Source organism: Cotesia typhae, unplaced genomic scaffold (genome assembly GCF_013202065.1).
Source record: "Cotesia typhae breed Kobodo isofemale line unplaced genomic scaffold, CoteBio_Ctyphae contig_44, whole genome shotgun sequence".
Lineage (NCBI taxonomy): Eukaryota > Metazoa > Arthropoda > Insecta > Hymenoptera > Braconidae > Cotesia > Cotesia typhae.
Genome location: NW_027423753.1, coordinates 1676617 through 1696143, shown reverse-complemented (window position 1 = coordinate 1696143; position 19527 = coordinate 1676617). Strand labels below are relative to the sequence as shown.

Below are 19527 nucleotides of genomic sequence, written 5' to 3'. Positions count from 1 at the left end.
AGATATAGTAAGACTCCGGAGGCGTTAACGCTAAGCAAGATCGAGTTCCAAACGTTAAACGGTAAATTTTGGTGGATAGCTTCCAACTTGCTACCAGTTACCAGCTGCCCCGATTAAAGTACCCAATTGATCCTTCCCCTTGCATCTCCGAGGAAAATCTGATATCGCCCCTACACCTCCTACACTCGATATCCATCTTGACAAATACTTTTTTATTCTTGTCGCCCGTAAATCAGCTACTGGTCTTTCGACCGACCAAAATAGAAAACAATAACTATAAACAATCGAACTATTCAACTCCCCTATGATTTAACACACCGGGCATTTATTTTGAGAATCCGAAGACGTGAACTCTCGCGTGAGGAAGTACCAGGGGAGTTTCTCTAATCTCGAAAGGCTGCTGAAGATCCTAAATGTTTGGCTATACTAGTGAAAGAAAATAATCAAGTCAACAAAATTCGATTATTTTTAGTTCAACAGCTAATTATTGAATTTTGTAATTTTTTTTTTTTCCAAAAAAAGACATTTTTAAGCAACCAATCGTCAAAAATGGAATCTTCAATTCATCGATAATTTACAAGATATTCAATTTATGAAGAAATTATTATAAAAAGTTTAACTATATCATTGGAATATAAATTAATAATACAATTGACACGTGTGCTGTTTATTTACGTTGATCTTTTTTCTATGAATTTATTATTGTATTTTTTTATCCAACTTATATGTTGTGATATCAATAAAAAATTTTCAAATCTATGAATATTGAATTATTTATCTTTTTTCCCAATTTAGCTTCATCAATATTTATAATTAAATGTACAAATCAGTCGAATGACTACTGAATGTTAAACTATTAATACTTGTTGATTTATCAAAAGTAGTTACTCATATTATAAATTGAATTTTTATATCAATACAAATTTATCATTTATATTTTATTTTCTGTAAACAATAGAAAAAAAAGGGCACAAAATTTTACCTATTATTTTATAAAATTCCTAGAATTCTTAATAAAAATTCTATAAAATTTTTTAAGATGTTAGAAAGCTTTGAAAATTTTAACAAAAATTTTTTTCTAAATCTCGGCTGAAAAATTCGATTGTATTGATGAAAAATCTCATTTTTTTACCAAAAAAATTATTCTCCGTAACAAAAAAAAAAAAAAATTGCAATATCGATGACAATGATGATGATTATTTTTTGGTTAATAACCGAGCGGAAGCACGTGACGACAATGCCTGACTAAAGACTTGGCAGTTTCTCTATCATCCGCTGGAGGTAAACGCGTGTGTGTGCGTAGCGCGTGCCAGAGGATAGTGGCCCCTCGAGTCGAAAGCAGGGCAAGGGTGGAAGCAGCCTCCGCTTGTTTACAGGCTAGTGATGCTGGTGTTGGTGGTGTTGGCGTTGGTGATCACCGAAAGGGGAAAAATGAGTACCGGTAGCCGCGGCTGCGCCCCAGCCCCAGAATGGCAAGCTTACCACGCGCAGTTAGCATCAGAGAAACGAAGACAGCCGAGCGGGGTAGCGGCCAAGTAGTGGGGTAGCTGAGACGGAGCTACCTCTTAAGCTTCCAGCGAGAGGGAGCTCGCGAATTAGTAGTATCTCAGGGGGAAGGGGTGATCAACGGCGAGCTGTGCGCGTGCTCGGTGCGCCGGCCGGGTTATCTGTGAGGGTCGCCACTCCCGAGCGCGGCGTAGCGCGGGTGCGACCGTCCGAGAGATGTCCAGTGGAAGGATCAAAGTGAAGAGGAGCGACCGGCAGACCGGCGGCGCCAAACAGGCTCCGAATTCATAGGACAGGACCCTAAAGCGGCCCTAAATAGATTCGGGTCCTGGTTTATCATATTCCTACTACGCACCTTCCTACTTCCGGTTCCGTTACTCCCGTTGTTTATTGTTACATTCCCGGTGTTACGTTTTCCCGTTCGCAAGAGCAACCTCCGAACAAGATCAACGTTGTCGTCAAGAGAAATCCGACGACGACGACGACGACGACGACGACACAACCACTAGCAGCACCAGCAATAACATCTCCAACAACAGTGACTGTTTGCTGCCAACGTTTGCTATCAAACGTTTCCGTGGTTTAAGAGTGTGACATTGTCCTTTTTAAATTGTGAGACACAAGTGTCCCATGGATTATTGATGATTGATGGTGCATGGTGCGTGTGACGTTATAAAAAGTGTTGGTTAATTAATCGACTGGCTGCACAGTTTTGGTGATTCTTCTCAGCAGTTTTAATAAATAAACAGTAGCTCTGGCAATAGTCTTCGAGTGGCCAACTTCCCGCGGGAGGGAAGTGGGCAGCCTTCAGGGTTCAACGGTTACTGGAAAAAACTTGCTCCGTAAGAGCACAAGGACTATCAGCTGAGATAAAGTTTGTGATCAACCTGGTGGCTTGGAAAAAAACGGTGACAGAGTTAGAGATAGAGCTGGAGGAGGAGGAGGAGGAGGAGGAGAAGGAGAATGAACGTTGATGGGATAGTTAGGGATCCAGTTGAGTGCTTTACAGGTGTTTGTTGAGCCAACCTGATCAGCAGGGGCTTTTAAACACGTATTTATTACATATTAACAAGGTGCAGAGAATCTTTGAGTAACTATGAAGTCTTATGCACCAACGGCGACAACCTCGTGGAGGAGTCTCACGCTTCTAGTAATCACCGCTGCTCTTCTACCCACGTTACATCACTCGCTTTTCGTGCAAGCCGCGTAAGTAACTAGAATTAATTTATATCAGACACTAACACACACAACTAGCTTTATTGTTTATGACAAGTTCAGTGAGTCATGTGTTTTGTTGTTGAAACACGTTGACAGCCGTCTGTTGTCGGTGTTGGCGGTTAAATAGTTTGCTAGATATTGTTTGAGCGTAAGGAGTTATTTAGCAAAGTTATTCCGTCGGAGAAGGAGGAGGAGAACTCCAGTAATTGACGGTAGTTGGTGATAAATGTCGCTTGCATATCATTCGGTAAAGTTTTCTCTCAAGTTAACTGGAGAATCAAAGATAGGCGATGTGCAATGGTGAAAGGGTAATGCTTTAGGCAAACTTAGCTGCTAACCGGTTAATCCTCTTGACTGACGCTAGACAAATATGTTAGACTGTTCAGTCATTGTGGACATCCTCAAAGTTAATGTCCGGGTTTGAAAGTTAAACTTGACTATCAACTGGACGTTTGATACGCTAATTCCTCCAACTAAACTAAACTCCAAAGGTTCAATTTAGCAATATATACTCCTCTATATTCCGATTGATATAAATTATATACCGAGAGATGGTTTATACATGTATAATTATAGGGAGCTTACACGTGGAGCTGCCCTCTGAGTAATATGTGCTTTTGCGGTTCCCAGTGGTGTCAATGATCCCACCACTAACTAACGCAACTAGAGGGTCCTTTGCCTGTAGATTGATTGACGTGGATAGGCTATACGATGTACCATCAACGTCCTACTCTTATCCCATTAACTAATTGCCGTCCCATTATCACCTGGACAAATACCATTACCAATATATAGATGCATATGTACGTTATCACATCATCCCTACCCTTAGCGATCAGATCTACGTGATCAGATATAGTATTACTTATCAATTATCATCTGGAGCCGAGAGCCGAGAGCCGAGAGCCGAGAGCCGAGAGCCCAGAGCTCAAGTCCCAGGTGGAATTCAATTGGAACTCTCGAAAGACAAACGTTTAACTTTGAACCACCGAGGACGAATTTCACATGGGAGCTGAACCCCTTTTTTCTTTTTATTTTTTCTATTTTCTATTCTAACTGAAGGACCAATTTCATTATTTCGCTTTTTTATCTTCTCCTCTATTTCTATTTTTCATTTAGTTTATTTTATTCTCTTTTTATACGAGCCCTCGACTCTGCCAGCAGGAGTGAAAGAGTAAGAGGAGGAGAGTAACAGTAGCAGTGGCTGGTCCAGCGATCCCAAAAGCGTCGTCATCCCACGTAACGGCGCGGCTGCGAATCGATTCGGGGTGAATGTGGGTGTGCGTACCAGAGTGTGTTGTTGTTGTACTGTTGGTGGTGAAACGAGCAGGGTGAGCTTCTGCTGCTTCTGCTGCTGCTGCTACTACTGTCCTCTGTGTTATGTTCTGCTGATATATTCCTCTTGCTCTTCCCTTTAAAACTTTCTACAGAGGAAAGGGGGCTCTTTGTTGCGTTTTCATCCTCACTGTCGACGGTTTACACACTCACACACTCACCCGGAGGTTTGTCTCCCAGCAAACACACGCGTTTGCATACTGTAAACAGATGTACGCTGAAGCATCCACTGTGTGTCACTGTTCCAGAGCTTCTCAACAACCCAACTGGGGTTTCCCTAAATTTGACCAAAATTTCTTGCTTTAATTTTGTTGAGCTTATTTATTAAGGGATTGGTGTCTGCGTACACTAGCCAGAAGCATTGCATGTGCTGACGTCACTTGGGAGTACAATCCCACGTGGTAAATCGGGTGGTAAATTAAATCATCGTGAGCCCCTGATGAATTTCTTAATTAGTAACCTGTCACTCCAACTGACTACCCTCCTGCTCCTGTGATACCGCTGTAAGCCCGGCTGTTTTCCCCTCGTACGACAACTAAGTATGATAGTCACGCATTGTTTCTAAGGAGAACAAACACACAGCACATCAGACTCATACATTCATCGTTATATTCACATTCATATTTATATTGTATTACCGGCCCCATTTAAAGAAACTTTTGTTGTTTTGTTGGTAAGTCAAACGTCAGATCCTTTAAGTGATTCATTAAATTTTGTATCCTGTTTGGTTTGAGTTACCTTTTTTAATGCAGTTAATTTAAACTTTGAATTATTCATTTTAAATTCGTGAAAAAATAAAGAAAATTTTATTATGATTTAGACTTGTTTTGTTAAATTTGGTAGGTTCAGAAATTTTTGTTTTTTTGAAAAAAAATAGTATGGGATTGTAAAAATTAATCTTTCAAAAATTTTGATAAAAATTAAAACCAGAAAATATTTTTTTAGTGAAAAAAATTTTTGGAATAATTTTAAATAGCTTGTTAGTTTCATAATTTTGTTCTGTCGCGTCTACAAAATTAAAAAAAATTTTGATCTTATTTAAAATTTTACTTTCTTCCCACAAACATAATTCAATTTTATAAAAAAAAATCCAACTTGTTTTGCTGATGGACTGTAAGATAAAAAAAACTACCTTACATACAAGAACAAATTGTTTCCTTTTATTCACACAATATTGAGATGTTTACTAAAATTACGTAAACGATTGCTGTCAATAACTTGGACGTAGAAACCACTTTAAAAGTTACTACATAATCTATGAATAAGGAAAAGTTTCTTTACTCTCCAAGTTTATCCTCGAACAACTCTTATTTTTATTTTTCTTCTTTTCCGTTTCAATTTCTCTCCGCCCTTCCCAGCACCAACATACCACTGGCTACTGATATTTACGTAGTTTTATAAAACCAACTGACAAAAAATGTCCTCGCACGGACTTAACAACTTGCACTTGAATTCGAGACATCACGGTAGAGTTTTCACCTATAGGATGAAGAGAAAAACGTCGGGAGATAAAAAAAACTCCTTGCAGCGTGAATATGTGTTGACGACAGGCCTGGATAGAAATTTAAATGCTAAAAATATTACTTTAACGTCCAGAACTTCTCGTCAGTTCCAACATTAAAGCATTCAAAGGGACAACTTGCCCGTGAGCTTTTAATATCTCTCTCTCTCTCTCTTAAACTTAAATTTTTCAGTTTTTAGTTTTGTTTTCAAAACTTTTAAGGAGAAATTTTTCCTCTTTTTCTCTCAGCCAGTCTGCTTGCCAGCGAGTGTCTCTGTAGGTGTGCAGATAGCTTGTTGGTGGATGTAGAGAGGAAAACATTGATCAAAGTCACGTGGTATTGGCGGGGTGGGATCTATGTTTCTGGAGCTTTTTGCGCTAACTCAGATAATCCTATTAAAATATCGATGTCATTTCAGATAAACCGAGTAATATTTTATACTGTTTTCCTTAATTACTTTTGTGTTATTAAACGCGTACAGTGGGAGCTGAATTACCGATAGTGGATTACCGGTTATTGGTTAGTGTTTTTAGAAGCAAGAATAAAAATTCAAAGGAAGATTGTATTAAAATATGCTGTTGAGAAATTCTTTAATTTTAGTCAAATTTCAGATTGAAAATTTTTTTATCAGAGATAGTAATAAAAAAATATAATTACTATCGCAAAAATGAACTTGCAGTCAATTTTGATTAAAAATTGCTTTTTTTAAAATATCAAATAATTTTTTTTCTTCATTAAAAAATTTTATTTATAAATTTCTCAAATTAATTAAAACTAAATACTTCAAAAAAAGAGCAAAATTTAAAAATAAATATTTTTTTGAAAAAAGAAATTTTTTGCAGTACAGAATAAATATTTTAAGAAATTAAAATTCATTATTAATTTTTTATCGGGCATCTGATAAAAATATAAATTAAAATTAAAAGATGAGAATATTTATCTTAAATGAAGATTTATAACACAGAATAAATATTTAAAAAATTTTATAATTTTTTTTTTTAATACTATATATCATCCGATAAAAATATAAATTAAAAGACACTGTGACAGTATGAAAATTCTCGAATAATTTACTGATAAGAAAGGAGAACAAAACAAATTTATACTCGAAAAGTTATTTCCGGAATTATAGATTGTGGGTAATCGGAAAAGCTCTTTATAAACCGGTAAAATAAACTCGGGAAATACAGGTTTGTACTCGGCATTCCTAATTTTATTTAACTTGCTCGAGAAATGAACAAGTTTAATGCGAATTTTATAAGTTTCAGGAAAGTTTTACGGCGGATCGATTGCAGCGGTAGTAACTCGAAATTTCGGATCGCGAAATATATATATCTATATCTATATAAAACATAAAAAGAAAGATATAATACAGAGAAGTAGTAGCAACCCCGGCCAACTTTATGGCTCTTCTCGGTGCAGGCTGGTTGTCTCGCTCTCGATCTCCATCTCCCGGTTGCGGGGAAAGGGGTGAGTGAGTTTTCCCCTTAACTTCTCCAGGTTTAGTTCCCAGTGAACTTGCCATGCCACACCTCACGGCGGGCATGGAGTGCCGCAGCACGTGATTCGATTTAACTAGATTCTCCCACAACCTCGTGCATTTATTGCAGAGTGCAGAGTCGGCGCGCGAATCGACGCAGCCGAGAACCGGAGGAAGACCAGGACCGATATATATATATATATATATATATATATATATATATATATATATATATATATATATATATATATATATATATATATATAATATACCAATATTATATGTTATATGTTATATATTATATACTATATGCTATATATTATATACTGTACCGCCGACAACAGACACCGAGCTCCCTGGTATAAAGAAATTTTTCGAGAATGAGGTTATGAATTCCCAGGGCGTTCACGTGGAATGATATTCTGTACTCAACTATCGCTATTACTAATATTGTTACTATTGCTCAATGAACAATTCTCCAGTTTCAATTAAACAAACAATAATTAAATAACTTTTTGGGTTGATAACGCTAGAGGATTACTTTTCACCTCCGTACGGAGAGAATTCAATTACATCATCTACAACAGGAAATTTTTTGGATTAATCATCTAAGATACTAGTTTAATTTGTCCAGCATTGAAATGATTAGTTTAATAATTTTGTAATTAGGATTAATAACCATTTAATAGAACTTTCTATAATAAAGTATCTTAATATTTATCATTTTAATTGTAGTAGTTATTATTGAGGATGCTAACGATTGCTATCGATGATTAAAAAAATTCTACAATAACTAGATGATGATTTTTACCATTGAATTCTCTTCATGCATTGTTCCTACTCTCCTGTATTGTAAGTGTTATTACAACGTACAATGTAATACGTTAACAGGAGATTCCTCTCGGTAATATATTAATTAATTGATAATTATAAATAGAATCTCCAAGCAGAGTAATTAATAAAAGAAAATAATAAAATGAAAAGAGGTATAACTTTAAAGCGAGATTATTTTTATAGCACTTTTCCCCCGACCACCAATCTTCCGTATTCTATTTTAGTTTTTACTCGCGTATCCCTCAAGGGTTAAAATCGATCGTAAACTGGCTATAACTATAACTATACTCGGCACACATGTACAGATTCCTCCGGTCTGTAATATAATACAGACGTACATTTATACATCTACTATCTACTACACATACCTTGACTCTTGTTACTTTTGTCCCTGGCACTTGGGCTGCTATTCTCTGCCATTGAGTTGTGTCCCCGTTTGAGCGATTATCAATATTTACGCTTCGTCTTTATTCTTTCACGCCTCATACCTCCTGCTTTTCTGTAGCAAATATCCACTTCATCTGGCGCAGAGTGTCTCCCATACTTTAATCATTTTTCCCTGAAATCATTAAAAAATTATCATTAATATCTACCTTTAACCGTTTGAAATTTTTTGATTTGACCATACATGTCTATAGATATCCTAATACATCCACAAATAGTCATATATTTCCATAAATAATTTTTTTATTTACGTAGTATCAATTTTTTCCGCTAGGTGGCGCATTGTAGTTAAAATTTCTCACTAGTAGAGAGTTTAATTTCATGAATTAAGTAATAAAATCAAAATTAATTTTTTGACTCTTTTAATAAGCTTATCTGCCATTTATTTTGAGTTTAATCGAGTACTAAATCAATTTTTATCAATAAAAAAATTTGAATTTACCTATATCCATTCAAAAAATGATAAACAATTTTTTTACTTTTATATGTAGCTTTATATTGCCACATTTGACCAGATCAGGCCATAAATGTACTTTTATAAAAACCACAATCTTTTTAAGGCTCTCTTGCTCTGACAATCTAGCATCTAGCATCTCCATCTAGCTCGTTGTCTTTATCAGGGACGATCGATCTCGTGATAAATTCAAGTACCCGAATTGAAGGGAAACATGCTCGTTCGATCTTATTCGATATGCCCCTGGAGTTACAACTAGTTCTATACATGTCTGCTGATAATACCTAGTAGCAAGTATCAAGAACCTCAGCGAATCGTTACTCCATCCCCAATAATTCTCTTCTCTTTCTTTTATATATATACCAACTACCAACTACTACCAATATAATACGACAACACATACTGATACTGGTACTTTATGCCTGTTTTAGTCCTCAGTCCTCAGTCCTCAGGCATTATTCATGACTCATGTTGAATAATAGAATTGTGGGCTGACTGGAAATTGCGAAAATGTAAATGATCTGACAATCTAATCGTGGGAGATTATATAACTACTAAGGATTGTTTTTTATCGACAGATACTTGATACCGTGCCATTGTTTCTGATTCAACAAATAGATTTTCAATGAACCTTTTTTGTTTGTTGGTTATCTCGATAAATTTCTTTTAGGATAAGGGAAAATAATCTACGGGTGCAGCTAGGCTAATTTTCTTGTCGATGGTATACCCTCTCTTTCCGGTAGTAGAGTGACCTACTTCCTCAGCAGAGGAAAATGTGGGCGATCGTGCTCACCGGTGCGGCGATTGGATGTTGTTTACTCTCTAGACACTCTCTGTACCAGTTTAGAGTTTGGCAGTTAAGGGTTGCTACGAGTATACCCAAAGATATGTCCAATCGAAATTCATAACATCTTTCATTTTGATTTATAAAATGGTTATATAACTGTTTTCAAAAGTATTCATCAGATATTTACATTTCAATCTACATGTCGAGATGTCAAAAGCTTAAATCAATGATATCATTTTGTTATTATTATTTTCTATATCAATGTAAATTGATACGTCAAATAAAATAAGATCGAATCCAATCATCGCGAGTGCTGTAGCACAAATCATACATCCTGTATCTATAACTATGTTAGTTGTATATCCGTAAAAAATTTTATATGGCTTTATGAGCTCAAACATGCCATATATACCTTATAAAGAATTTTTCTAGCAGAAATAATTTAAAAAATACCCGACAGATGGCGTATAGTCTTTAAATATGCTCGCTACTAGAAAGGATATAAAATTCAAAAGTAAATTTAATTTTTTATATGTCTTGCTATGTTCATATATGCCATACTCGACCATAAATGCCATATAAAGCCATATATTGCTTAATGGCCATATCAAAAAATTTTTTCACGAAAAAATAAATATTTTAAGAAACAATTGACAGCTATTTTGAAAATTCAAATGAGAGATTTATTCTTTTGTGAATAATTATATATTATACGATTCATCTTATGGAAATTAAACCACAGAATGAATGAAAATCCTGGGGATTAAATGTCAGGGTATTAAATAAAGTATATCATGAATGAAAAGCCTGCATGACACGACTGGTGTAATAAACATCACATTTATAATGTGTTCATTCCTTAAACGTCAACGTCCGAGGGTTTAACAGTGTTCTCTAGACACCTTTTTTTTTTATTTATTAATGTATTCACTTCACCATTAACCATTACTTATATTTACATTAATATTTATATATTTATCAGGTTTATTCGGGTGATGTCTCGCGAGCACTTGCGCGTCTTCCTCGTCACGTTATTACTGTAGTATATAATATAATATGAATTCTACAGTGAAATATAAATAGCCTTTTCGACCAAGCTCGACACCGTTTCATCAATCATCTGACGGTAAGCTGGCATTAATATTCGCTTACTATTAAATATGCATCGGCTGTTTGTATTCCCGGCGCCGTCGCTTATTTATTTCCGGGGTAATGTTGTTCTCTCGGCTCGTCGGTCGGGGAACCGGTTCGTTGCTTTTCCGAGTCTATACTCTCTTATAGAGTATGTAGAGTGAGTCGAGGGTGAATTTATCTCTGTGAATAACGCAACATAAAAAACTATCTGAAGATGGGTAATATTTTTATTGGGAGTATTCTGCGCTGTCATTAATCCTACATTCTTTTCTCCCTTTTCCGTCAAACGGTAAATATTATTTTTTATTGTTTTTTATAGACGTTTTGACTTTATCTCAACACCTGCGAGAATTCAACACTCTGACATACATAATATTTCATCGAAAATTAATATCCTGTATCTTCAATTTAATTCAGGAAATTTTTTTTTTGTGACAATTAATTGATTTTTTTTACAATAAGATCGTTAAAAAATTTTCTGGTGTAACCATATGTGGCTTAACACACAGAAAAATTTGCAGATCGACTTTTTTTCTTGTTTTTTTTTTTTAGTTAAAAAATTATAAAATGCGTTTTTTGAAATTTTTAAAATTGATATGAATATTTTTCTAAATTTATTAAATTTGAATATTCAAAAAAAAATTTACATGAATCAAAAATTTATATTAATAAGGAAAAAAAATTTTACAGAGTAAATTCTTAATTTTTTTCATCAGATAAAAATAAAAAAAAAATTAATAGTCGTATTTTTTGATAAAAATTTTTCCAAAAATATTTTCTTGCATTAAAAAATTAACTTAAAATATCAATTCAATTAAAATTCAAGAAAACTTGTTCCTTAATCCTCTGACAATAGAGCCATTGAAAGTATTTTTGGTTTATTTGGGTAAAAATGCCATAACTCAGCGGCAAGCGAGCGGAAAATTACAGATTGATGGCAGAGGTTGACTCGCAGTAGGTTTAAAATTAAAATATATAGGATGCGACCGAGTGGAAGAACGGGGGCGAGAGGAAGGTGGCTAGAGATAAAATTACCCATGCATAGCTTAGCTGGCACGTGAGGAAGATGGACTCTGACAGGAGCTGAAAGCGCAAGACTCAAATAGAGTTTACGTGCAGTGTTCATGTGTGCTCTGTGGAAGATTCTGACGGCGCAGACGGGGCGAGAGGGGCGATGATGACCAAGTCACATCGGGCTGATATTGGTATTGGCATTAGAGGAGCGTCAGCGTGGAAACGTCCACGAACGGAGCCAAACCGGAGGTAAAACGTAACGAACCCGCAGACAAACAGACGGACGTTAGCTTTCCTTCATCCTTCATCCCTTATTCCGCAGACACGGATATTACTGTTGCTGATCGTAACGGTAATAACTGTTTGATTTGTTACCACTTATGAACACAAACTTCGTTTATTCGTAACTTCATTAAATCATCTGTTTAATTTAATTTAATTTAATTAATTCTACTGCTGGTTTATTAAATTATTGAATTATTAGATTAAGCCACTAAATTAATGGTTTGTATTTTATCAAACCCCAGGAGTGGGGAAAGGAAATGCCTTTTAATTTACGATTCTCAGCACGAATCAATTATTTGTATTCAGGAAGCGATTGGTGGTCAGTCTGAAGACTCAAGAGACAGAGCGGAAGTGGGAGAGGGAAACAGGGATGTAGGAGCGATAGAATTCAGGGTAGTATAAATTGGATTTCAATTCGCTTCACGCCCTACAATTGTGTTCCTCTAATCAAACCGCCTTGGAGTCACAAGTGCCCGCATGCTTTGTCATTCGATCCCCATTCGAATAATAAAGAGACGCTATCTATACGAAATTTACCAAATTTACTTGCTTAAAATTGAGTAAGGAAAAAATAAAAAATAAATGGATGTAGAAATTATATCAAAATTTCTGATATCGCGTTAATTAAAATTTTTTTTTGTTAAGAACTCTTTACTGACTATCGCTCACTTACTGCCACTCACGTAAAATATCAAAAGTCACTAACATCAAACATTTTTTTTAAAAAAAATTAATACCGCTCATTTATATTATTTTTGATAAAAAATATTTTTTATATCTTCAATTAATGAGTCTCAATTTTTTAAAATAATCCTAAAAAAAGTACGATTGAACGTCCTTAAAGCCAAAAAAGTGTACATAAAAATATTTTTAACTTTCTGCTTTAAAAATCCAAAATTTTAAACTTCTTCCTACAAAAATTGAAAATTAAAAAAAAACTTTATTTAGAAAAATTAAATTAAATTCAATAGGTTTTTTTTTTAATAAATTCAGATCTGAAAATTGGCAATATCAGGTCATAAATAATGGCTGTATAAAAAAATTATCATATCAGGCAATATCATAAAATTTTTTCACGGATACGAACCGGAAGACAATTCGGCAAACAACAGACAAATGAAATTCTCCTTAAGACTTAGATAATAATAATAATATGCCAGAAAAATCTATGGAATTTTTTTATCGGCTCTAGTCTGTTCAATATTACATTCTTGCATGCCATTTTTTTTTTTTCTTTATTTTTTATTCACTGGGAACAAGATAAATTTTTTAGGAGAGTCTGAGGACAATTATCTGAGTTGCAGGTATGCAAATGTTATTGTTTTGCGGAAGATTTATTAATGTATTTCCAAGTTATTCCAATTGCAACAACTTTTGCCGCGAAACAAAATTAGTTATCAGCGCAACTCGGTGCTCTACCTCTCAAGTATCTGAGTGTGATAACTCACCGGATAAATAAATAAATCAACAAATATTTTAAGTAGCGTGAAATTATACAAATAGAATTTTCATGATTGCAAAGTTTTACATGTTTAAACTTTTAAAAGCATTAGGATGAGTAATAAAGTTTTGTGTTGTTTTATATATTTATATATATATATCTATATAAATGTATATAGAGAGAGATTTATATGGATGTATAGTTGTATATGCAGAGCCTTTGGATCCTCCTCGGGAATCTGAGGAGTCTTTGTGCCGAGGATTGTACTTGAGAAGTTTGAAAAGCCCTGAAAGCTCGGCGATCGCGTTACGCCAAACTACTGAAATTTGTTTAAAAGTATACAAACTTTAAGGTTCTATTAAAATGTATAGCAATTATTTTAATGGTTACCTAGTTTATAGGTTCGCACGCAATGAATTTAAAAATTATTATTTATTATTATTATTATCCATATTATTAAGAGAATAAGAAAAATTTTGTATTCAAGATAAATAATTAAAAAATGACCTTGTATCTTGTAAATTATTAAAATTTTTAAAGATATAAGCTCATCCTGATGTTACACTCATCGAGACCTTTCATTTAAGTACCCACATCAATTTTTCATATATTTATATATATTATATATATATGTATATATGAAAAATATATTAAAATTGCATGTGGGTACTCAAATGAAAGCTTTTGATGAGTGTAAAATCAGGATGAGCTTATATCTTCAAAAAAATCAATAGTTAAAAAATCACAGTGCAATTTAACAAACATTAAATTTTTCAAGGATATTAATAAATTATTTTAGGAAAATAAATAATTAGCAATGAAATGTAAAACAAAGTAGAAGGATTATAAAAATTTGAATAAAAATTGAATATCGAGGGACGAAAGGGAGAAAAAAAAATGAATAATCTAAATAAAATAATAATTTAAAGTGGTTGTCTGAAGCTGCCGAAGTGAGATGACGTCTCGCTTTCGCGTTAACTCTAGTACCACTTCACTGTGAGGATGAAGTAGTATCGTGGAACGAGAAATAGAGTACACACACAACAGCGAGGTTTTCTCGGCAAGCGAGGCGAGATTGAGGGAGATGAAGCGAGTTTGCGGGCACAAAGAATAAGCGAGAAGCTCGAACAAAGTTTTCCTGGTGAAACACACAGAAGCTTGCGGAGTACTGATAGTTACGACATTAAACGTTCATTCTCTACTCTACTCCTCACTCTACTGTCTCTACTCCTCAGCTATTCAAAACTTTTGGTACAGCATTATATAGTTTAGCTGCAGAAAGTGCGTTAGCGTTTCGTCACGATTCACTCAACTCATTTCTCTTGTTATGTCTCATCTGACGTGTCTTTATCCTCCGTAACCGCTAAACCGAAGCTCTGCTTCTCTGCTACTGACTTTTTAATCCGTTTAATTTATCATCAAGCTTTTTCCACAACAAATTTAACAATTTATAATAATTATAAAAAACGATTTGAAAAATCGTGTTTTGACTTGCGAATAAAAAAAAAAATTGAAATGACTCTAAATAATTTTTTGCATCTAATTTTTGTAAAACTTAGAAATAAAAAAATCAATTGCTCTTAGAATTAATTTTTAATGTGGATGATTTTTAATTAATTAATATCCTTTGGAGTAAAATTCGAAAAGAATTTTATTTTTTACGGTAAAAAAAAAAATTCTACCCGGTGAATTTTTTTTGTTAAATAAAAATAATAATAAATAGTCACGTCAGTAAATTTTTTTATAATTATAATTAATTTTTATAATAATAAAAAAACAAAAAAAAATCTCCTTCGAAAATAATGTCACTGTCTTATTGTTAGCAATAAAGAAGATTAAAAGAAAAAAAAATACAAATAAACAACTCATAGGAGTAATTTATATATAAAGAAGAGAGTATGTATGAAAATGAGGGTTGCGCATCGTTCCACTGGCAGTAGTTGGTTGTTACAAGGCCCCGGAGAATATTGTTACAAAGCACTAGACTAGAGATGTCGAGAAAGGTCGGACGAGCTTTCATTAGCAACTAACACACATTAATGCAGAGTACATATAGGGATCTACGGCAGTAGTCATGACCGAGCCAAGCAAGCTTTACTTGTATGAAAATGTACAAGAGTTTAGTTGGGAGTGAAAGATACTTCAATAGTTCCAGTGGTGATGAATAAAAGCTAATGGATGACTAAACCAGTCAACAGCTATATATATTCTTTATACTTTGTGTTATGCGTAGATCTCTCAACTCGTGACCCGTTACCTACTTTCCGTTTATTATTCTTTATTTATTCTTACATTGCAATTGTAGAGCCCTCAAATTAATTAATCTCATATTTAATAATTTAAAAAAAAGTCTATTTTTTATAAAAAAATAAATTTTTATGAAAGATTTATAATTATATTGGAGCTAAATTTGGAAAAAAATTTTTTAGAATTAAAAAAATAATTAATAATTCCAAAAAAGTTAGCACAAGTTTATAATTTTTATATTTTTTCAGTAAATTGTTTCTTTTTATTCTAAATTGATTTTTTTCTATTTTTTAATTAAAACAAAATGTTTTTTTATTGTTTGCACATCTAGACAGCATCGTTAAAAAAAAAAAAAAAAAGTATAAAAAGTCAGACTAACTTGGCAATTTTAAAAAAATTATTGATTTTAATAACGAAAAGTTAGAATGAAATAAAAAAAAAATGCCGACACACGGTGTGTACAAAATAACTTTTTTCATAGTCGGAAAATGAACACACATTCTTTCTTCTTATTCCATCCAACAACTGGTGGAAAAATACTTTAGCAGTGAATTTTTATATGCATCTCAAAGCTCAAAGAAGAATGTATTTTTATATTACAAAGAAACTTTGATAGTAGGTAATAATAAAATGTGTTATGGAGAAAAAGCTCTCGGCATTCTACTCACTCATTCACTCTAACTCTACCCGGTCTCTCTTTTTTTTTTTTTATTTTTTTCTCTTACACACAAACAGCAGCGACGAAGAGTATACAACTTTATACGTTATTTATTCGAAACGCAGCGCGACAATATCAAGTTTAACGATACAATGAGAAGGAACTGGGATAGGAGTAAAAAGTAAGTCTGGAGGGCAGAAGCGAAGGGGCTGGATGTGGAGGACGCCGTAAAAAATAAAATGGAATATTGGAGATAGGTCAAAGGTCACGACCCCCCCGGAATCGATAAATATTGGAGGCATTACAATAGATCCAAAGTCTCAGCTTTGATCGCCCTCGATAAAATATGAATAATCTCGACGATTCTCAGCAGTAACACGGACCGAGCATAAATTCCCACTTTCCGTTTTAGTTTCTCTCTTTCTATCTCTTGTCGGTATCGCTGTCATTCTCGGTGTCCGTGCGACTGGACTTTTCTCCTCTACTTCGCATACTATTCTATTCTACACTTGTCCCTCCACATAATACCTCTCTGTTATATTACGCTAGAAATTCATGATGATAAATCGACGCGTGACTTTTTCACATTAAAATTAAGTCCTACATATTAAGTGTCGTTATTAAATGTTACAACGTGATTTCTGGACATTTATTTTCACCTCCTGTTCGGATTAATAATTCATGCTCTCTTTTACACCTTACAATTAAAATATTTATTGTCATTTCATTTATTTGCACGGAAAATTTGTTCCATTTTCAGAAAAAATTTTCTAGTATGACTAAATTAATTTTTTGCATGTCCCTATCTATCAAAATTGGTTAGATTAGGTCAAATATCGCCTTATCAGAACATATCTGGCATAATGAGCCTTAATATAAGTATATATACTCCCAAATAATTTTTTTATCTGATTTAGTTTGTAAAATCACCAACAGGTGGCGCATGGTCGCTAAATTATCTCCTTAGAAGAGAGTTAAAAAATCATTACTATAAAAAAAAATTTTTTAATAATTTTTTTAACTGACTCTTTTTTAATTTTTTCAATATTTTTCGTTGGAAAAAATAAACTTTAAAATGAAATTTTACTTTTGTAACTGTAAAAAATTCGTAACACAAAGACACAACTAAAAAATAAGATATATAATTACAAAATTAATTTTTTATTTTTATATATCGCCATAAAAGAAAACTTTTCCACAGCTATTGATTCTAATTAGAAAAAATTACCATAGAATTAAACTTGTCTCCCGAATTCCACATAAAAGCAGCTTAATTACGCTTAATAAAGGGTAAAGAGTGTATAGACGACGGTAAATATGAATCCAAGAGCGAGGAACGTGTAAATATATATGTATGTATATAAATAAGCTGGCATAAAGTACCGGGAGACATTCTAGAGTCAGTGAGTCAACAGAGTTAGTGATGGGGTGGAAGGAGTCGAGCAGGTTTGCTTGCTTCTCTACTGGGTGTACACGTTGTTCAATTAGACACAACCGTGTGAATTCCGAGTGGACGACATCCACCAGAACGGGATAGAGGGTAGTACCATATATATACATATACATACATACATATATACAGCAGAGCAAGTCTGCAAACGAGCAGAGGGTGTATAAATGAGAAACATGAAATGAGAGAACACGAATCACCTAGTATCACTACAGACATAGACAGACGCTGACATACAACATTTGAAGAGACTGCTGGTGCAGTAGGGTGCCATTCGGAGGTACCTGTCCGAACTAAATCCGAATTATTGCGGTCCGTAAACATCCGACTGTTTTTAATGCGTTAAATTAAAAAAAAGTAAAAATAAACTCGGGCTTTTTTTTAATTGGACAATGCGCTCATTGTCTCTGTAACTGATACACTCGAGTAATAATTCATTGTTTTATTTTTATTATTATTACATAATATTTTTTATTATATCACATTCGTATTTTTTTTTATTTTAATTGAATTTATGACTTAGCATTTTGTAAAGTGAAAAAAAAAAAAAAAAGTTGTAATAAAATATTATTTAATAGCAGAGACGGCAAAGATATTTTTACATTCAAATTCGTTAATTGAAAACCCGAATAATTGGCACTTTGATATTTAAATGAAAATAGTCGGATTTAATTTTAATCAGGATTAAAAATTAATCGTCATTGGAATAAATCACTGGGCAAATTAAATTAAAATAAAATTAAAAAAAAAATATATCAATTAACAAAAAAGGGTGACCTAAAAAAATTAATTAACTGATCGCCAGAATTGCCGGTTAATTGCTGTTATTACTGTTATTTATGGGCTTTTTTATTGTTTTATTAACAGAATCTCACGTGGATCTTTAACTCGACAACAGTAACTACACGTTAACGTTATCAAAAACAATTAATAACTGGCTTAATTATGTAACCTAATTACACATACAGTTACTGATACTTCTGGGTAAAAATGTAATTAACATTATAGGTGTATTGTGTACTTGAGAGCAGTGGGTGGCTGGTTAAATTTATATGAAACCGATAAAAATCTCAAGTAGCTATAACCACGTCGTTTCAAGATTATTCTCGTCACTTTACCTGTTATTCTATTTTACAACCACTACGAATTGCTCGTTACCTTGCACTTTCGTATCCGCTGATTTTTACACCCATCCCGCACTCGTCTGTCAATACGCTACTTTTATTTTCTACAATATAAATTTTTTTAAGAGCCACAGAGGTGAGAAAAAGTTAAGTAAGTGCTTCTCTGACATATAAATTATTTTTTACGCAGTATCAAGTTGTTAAAGTAAGAAGTTAAGGGTGTTATAGTCTATAGAGAAGGTTTTTTTAAGCTTCATAAAAAAAAAAAAAAATCAAAGGATATTTTTTTAAAACATAAAAAAAAATTTTTTTTTGCATGATTTTCATTCCGAGATTTTTTTAAAATATAAATTTAGACTTTATTTATGTCAAAAAAAAAAAAAAAAATTGTAAGAAAAATTTTGTCAATAATAAAAATATTTTAAACATTTTCTTGAGTAAGTAAATTTTTAAAATATGCAAAAAAAATTTTTATATCCTCTTAAAATTGTATAAAAAAAATTCTTATGAATTTATAAAATTTTCAATAAATTTAATTCACACTTTTTTATTACTGTAAGAAATTCTTAGGAGTAATTTAACACTAAAAATTTAACGGTATAACACATAACTGA

The 19527-nt window shown here is 33.2% G+C and overlaps 1 protein-coding gene and 1 long non-coding RNA gene across 15 annotated transcripts in view; one reads left to right on the top strand and one right to left on the bottom strand.

Annotated features, from left to right (window-relative positions):
* Nucleotides 1–19527, bottom strand: part of LOC141528826 (uncharacterized) — a 132948-nt gene that overhangs the window by 49316 nt on the left and 64105 nt on the right. Inside the window, exon 4 of the long non-coding RNA XR_012479477.1 lies at nt 8244–8434. This is a non-coding gene — a long non-coding RNA (uncharacterized LOC141528826). The remainder of the gene's footprint in view (nt 1–8243; nt 8435–19527) is intronic.
* Nucleotides 1545–19527, top strand: part of Rdl (Resistant to dieldrin) — a 94372-nt gene continuing 76389 nt past the window's right edge. For all 14 annotated transcript variants that reach the window (XM_074245070.1, XM_074245065.1, XM_074245059.1 and 11 more), the window contains exon 1: nt 1545–2712. In XM_074245070.1, coding sequence (XP_074101171.1) covers nt 2603–2712 — 110 coding nt within the window. In that variant the 5' untranslated portion in view covers nt 1545–2602. The remainder of the gene's footprint in view (nt 2713–19527) is intronic.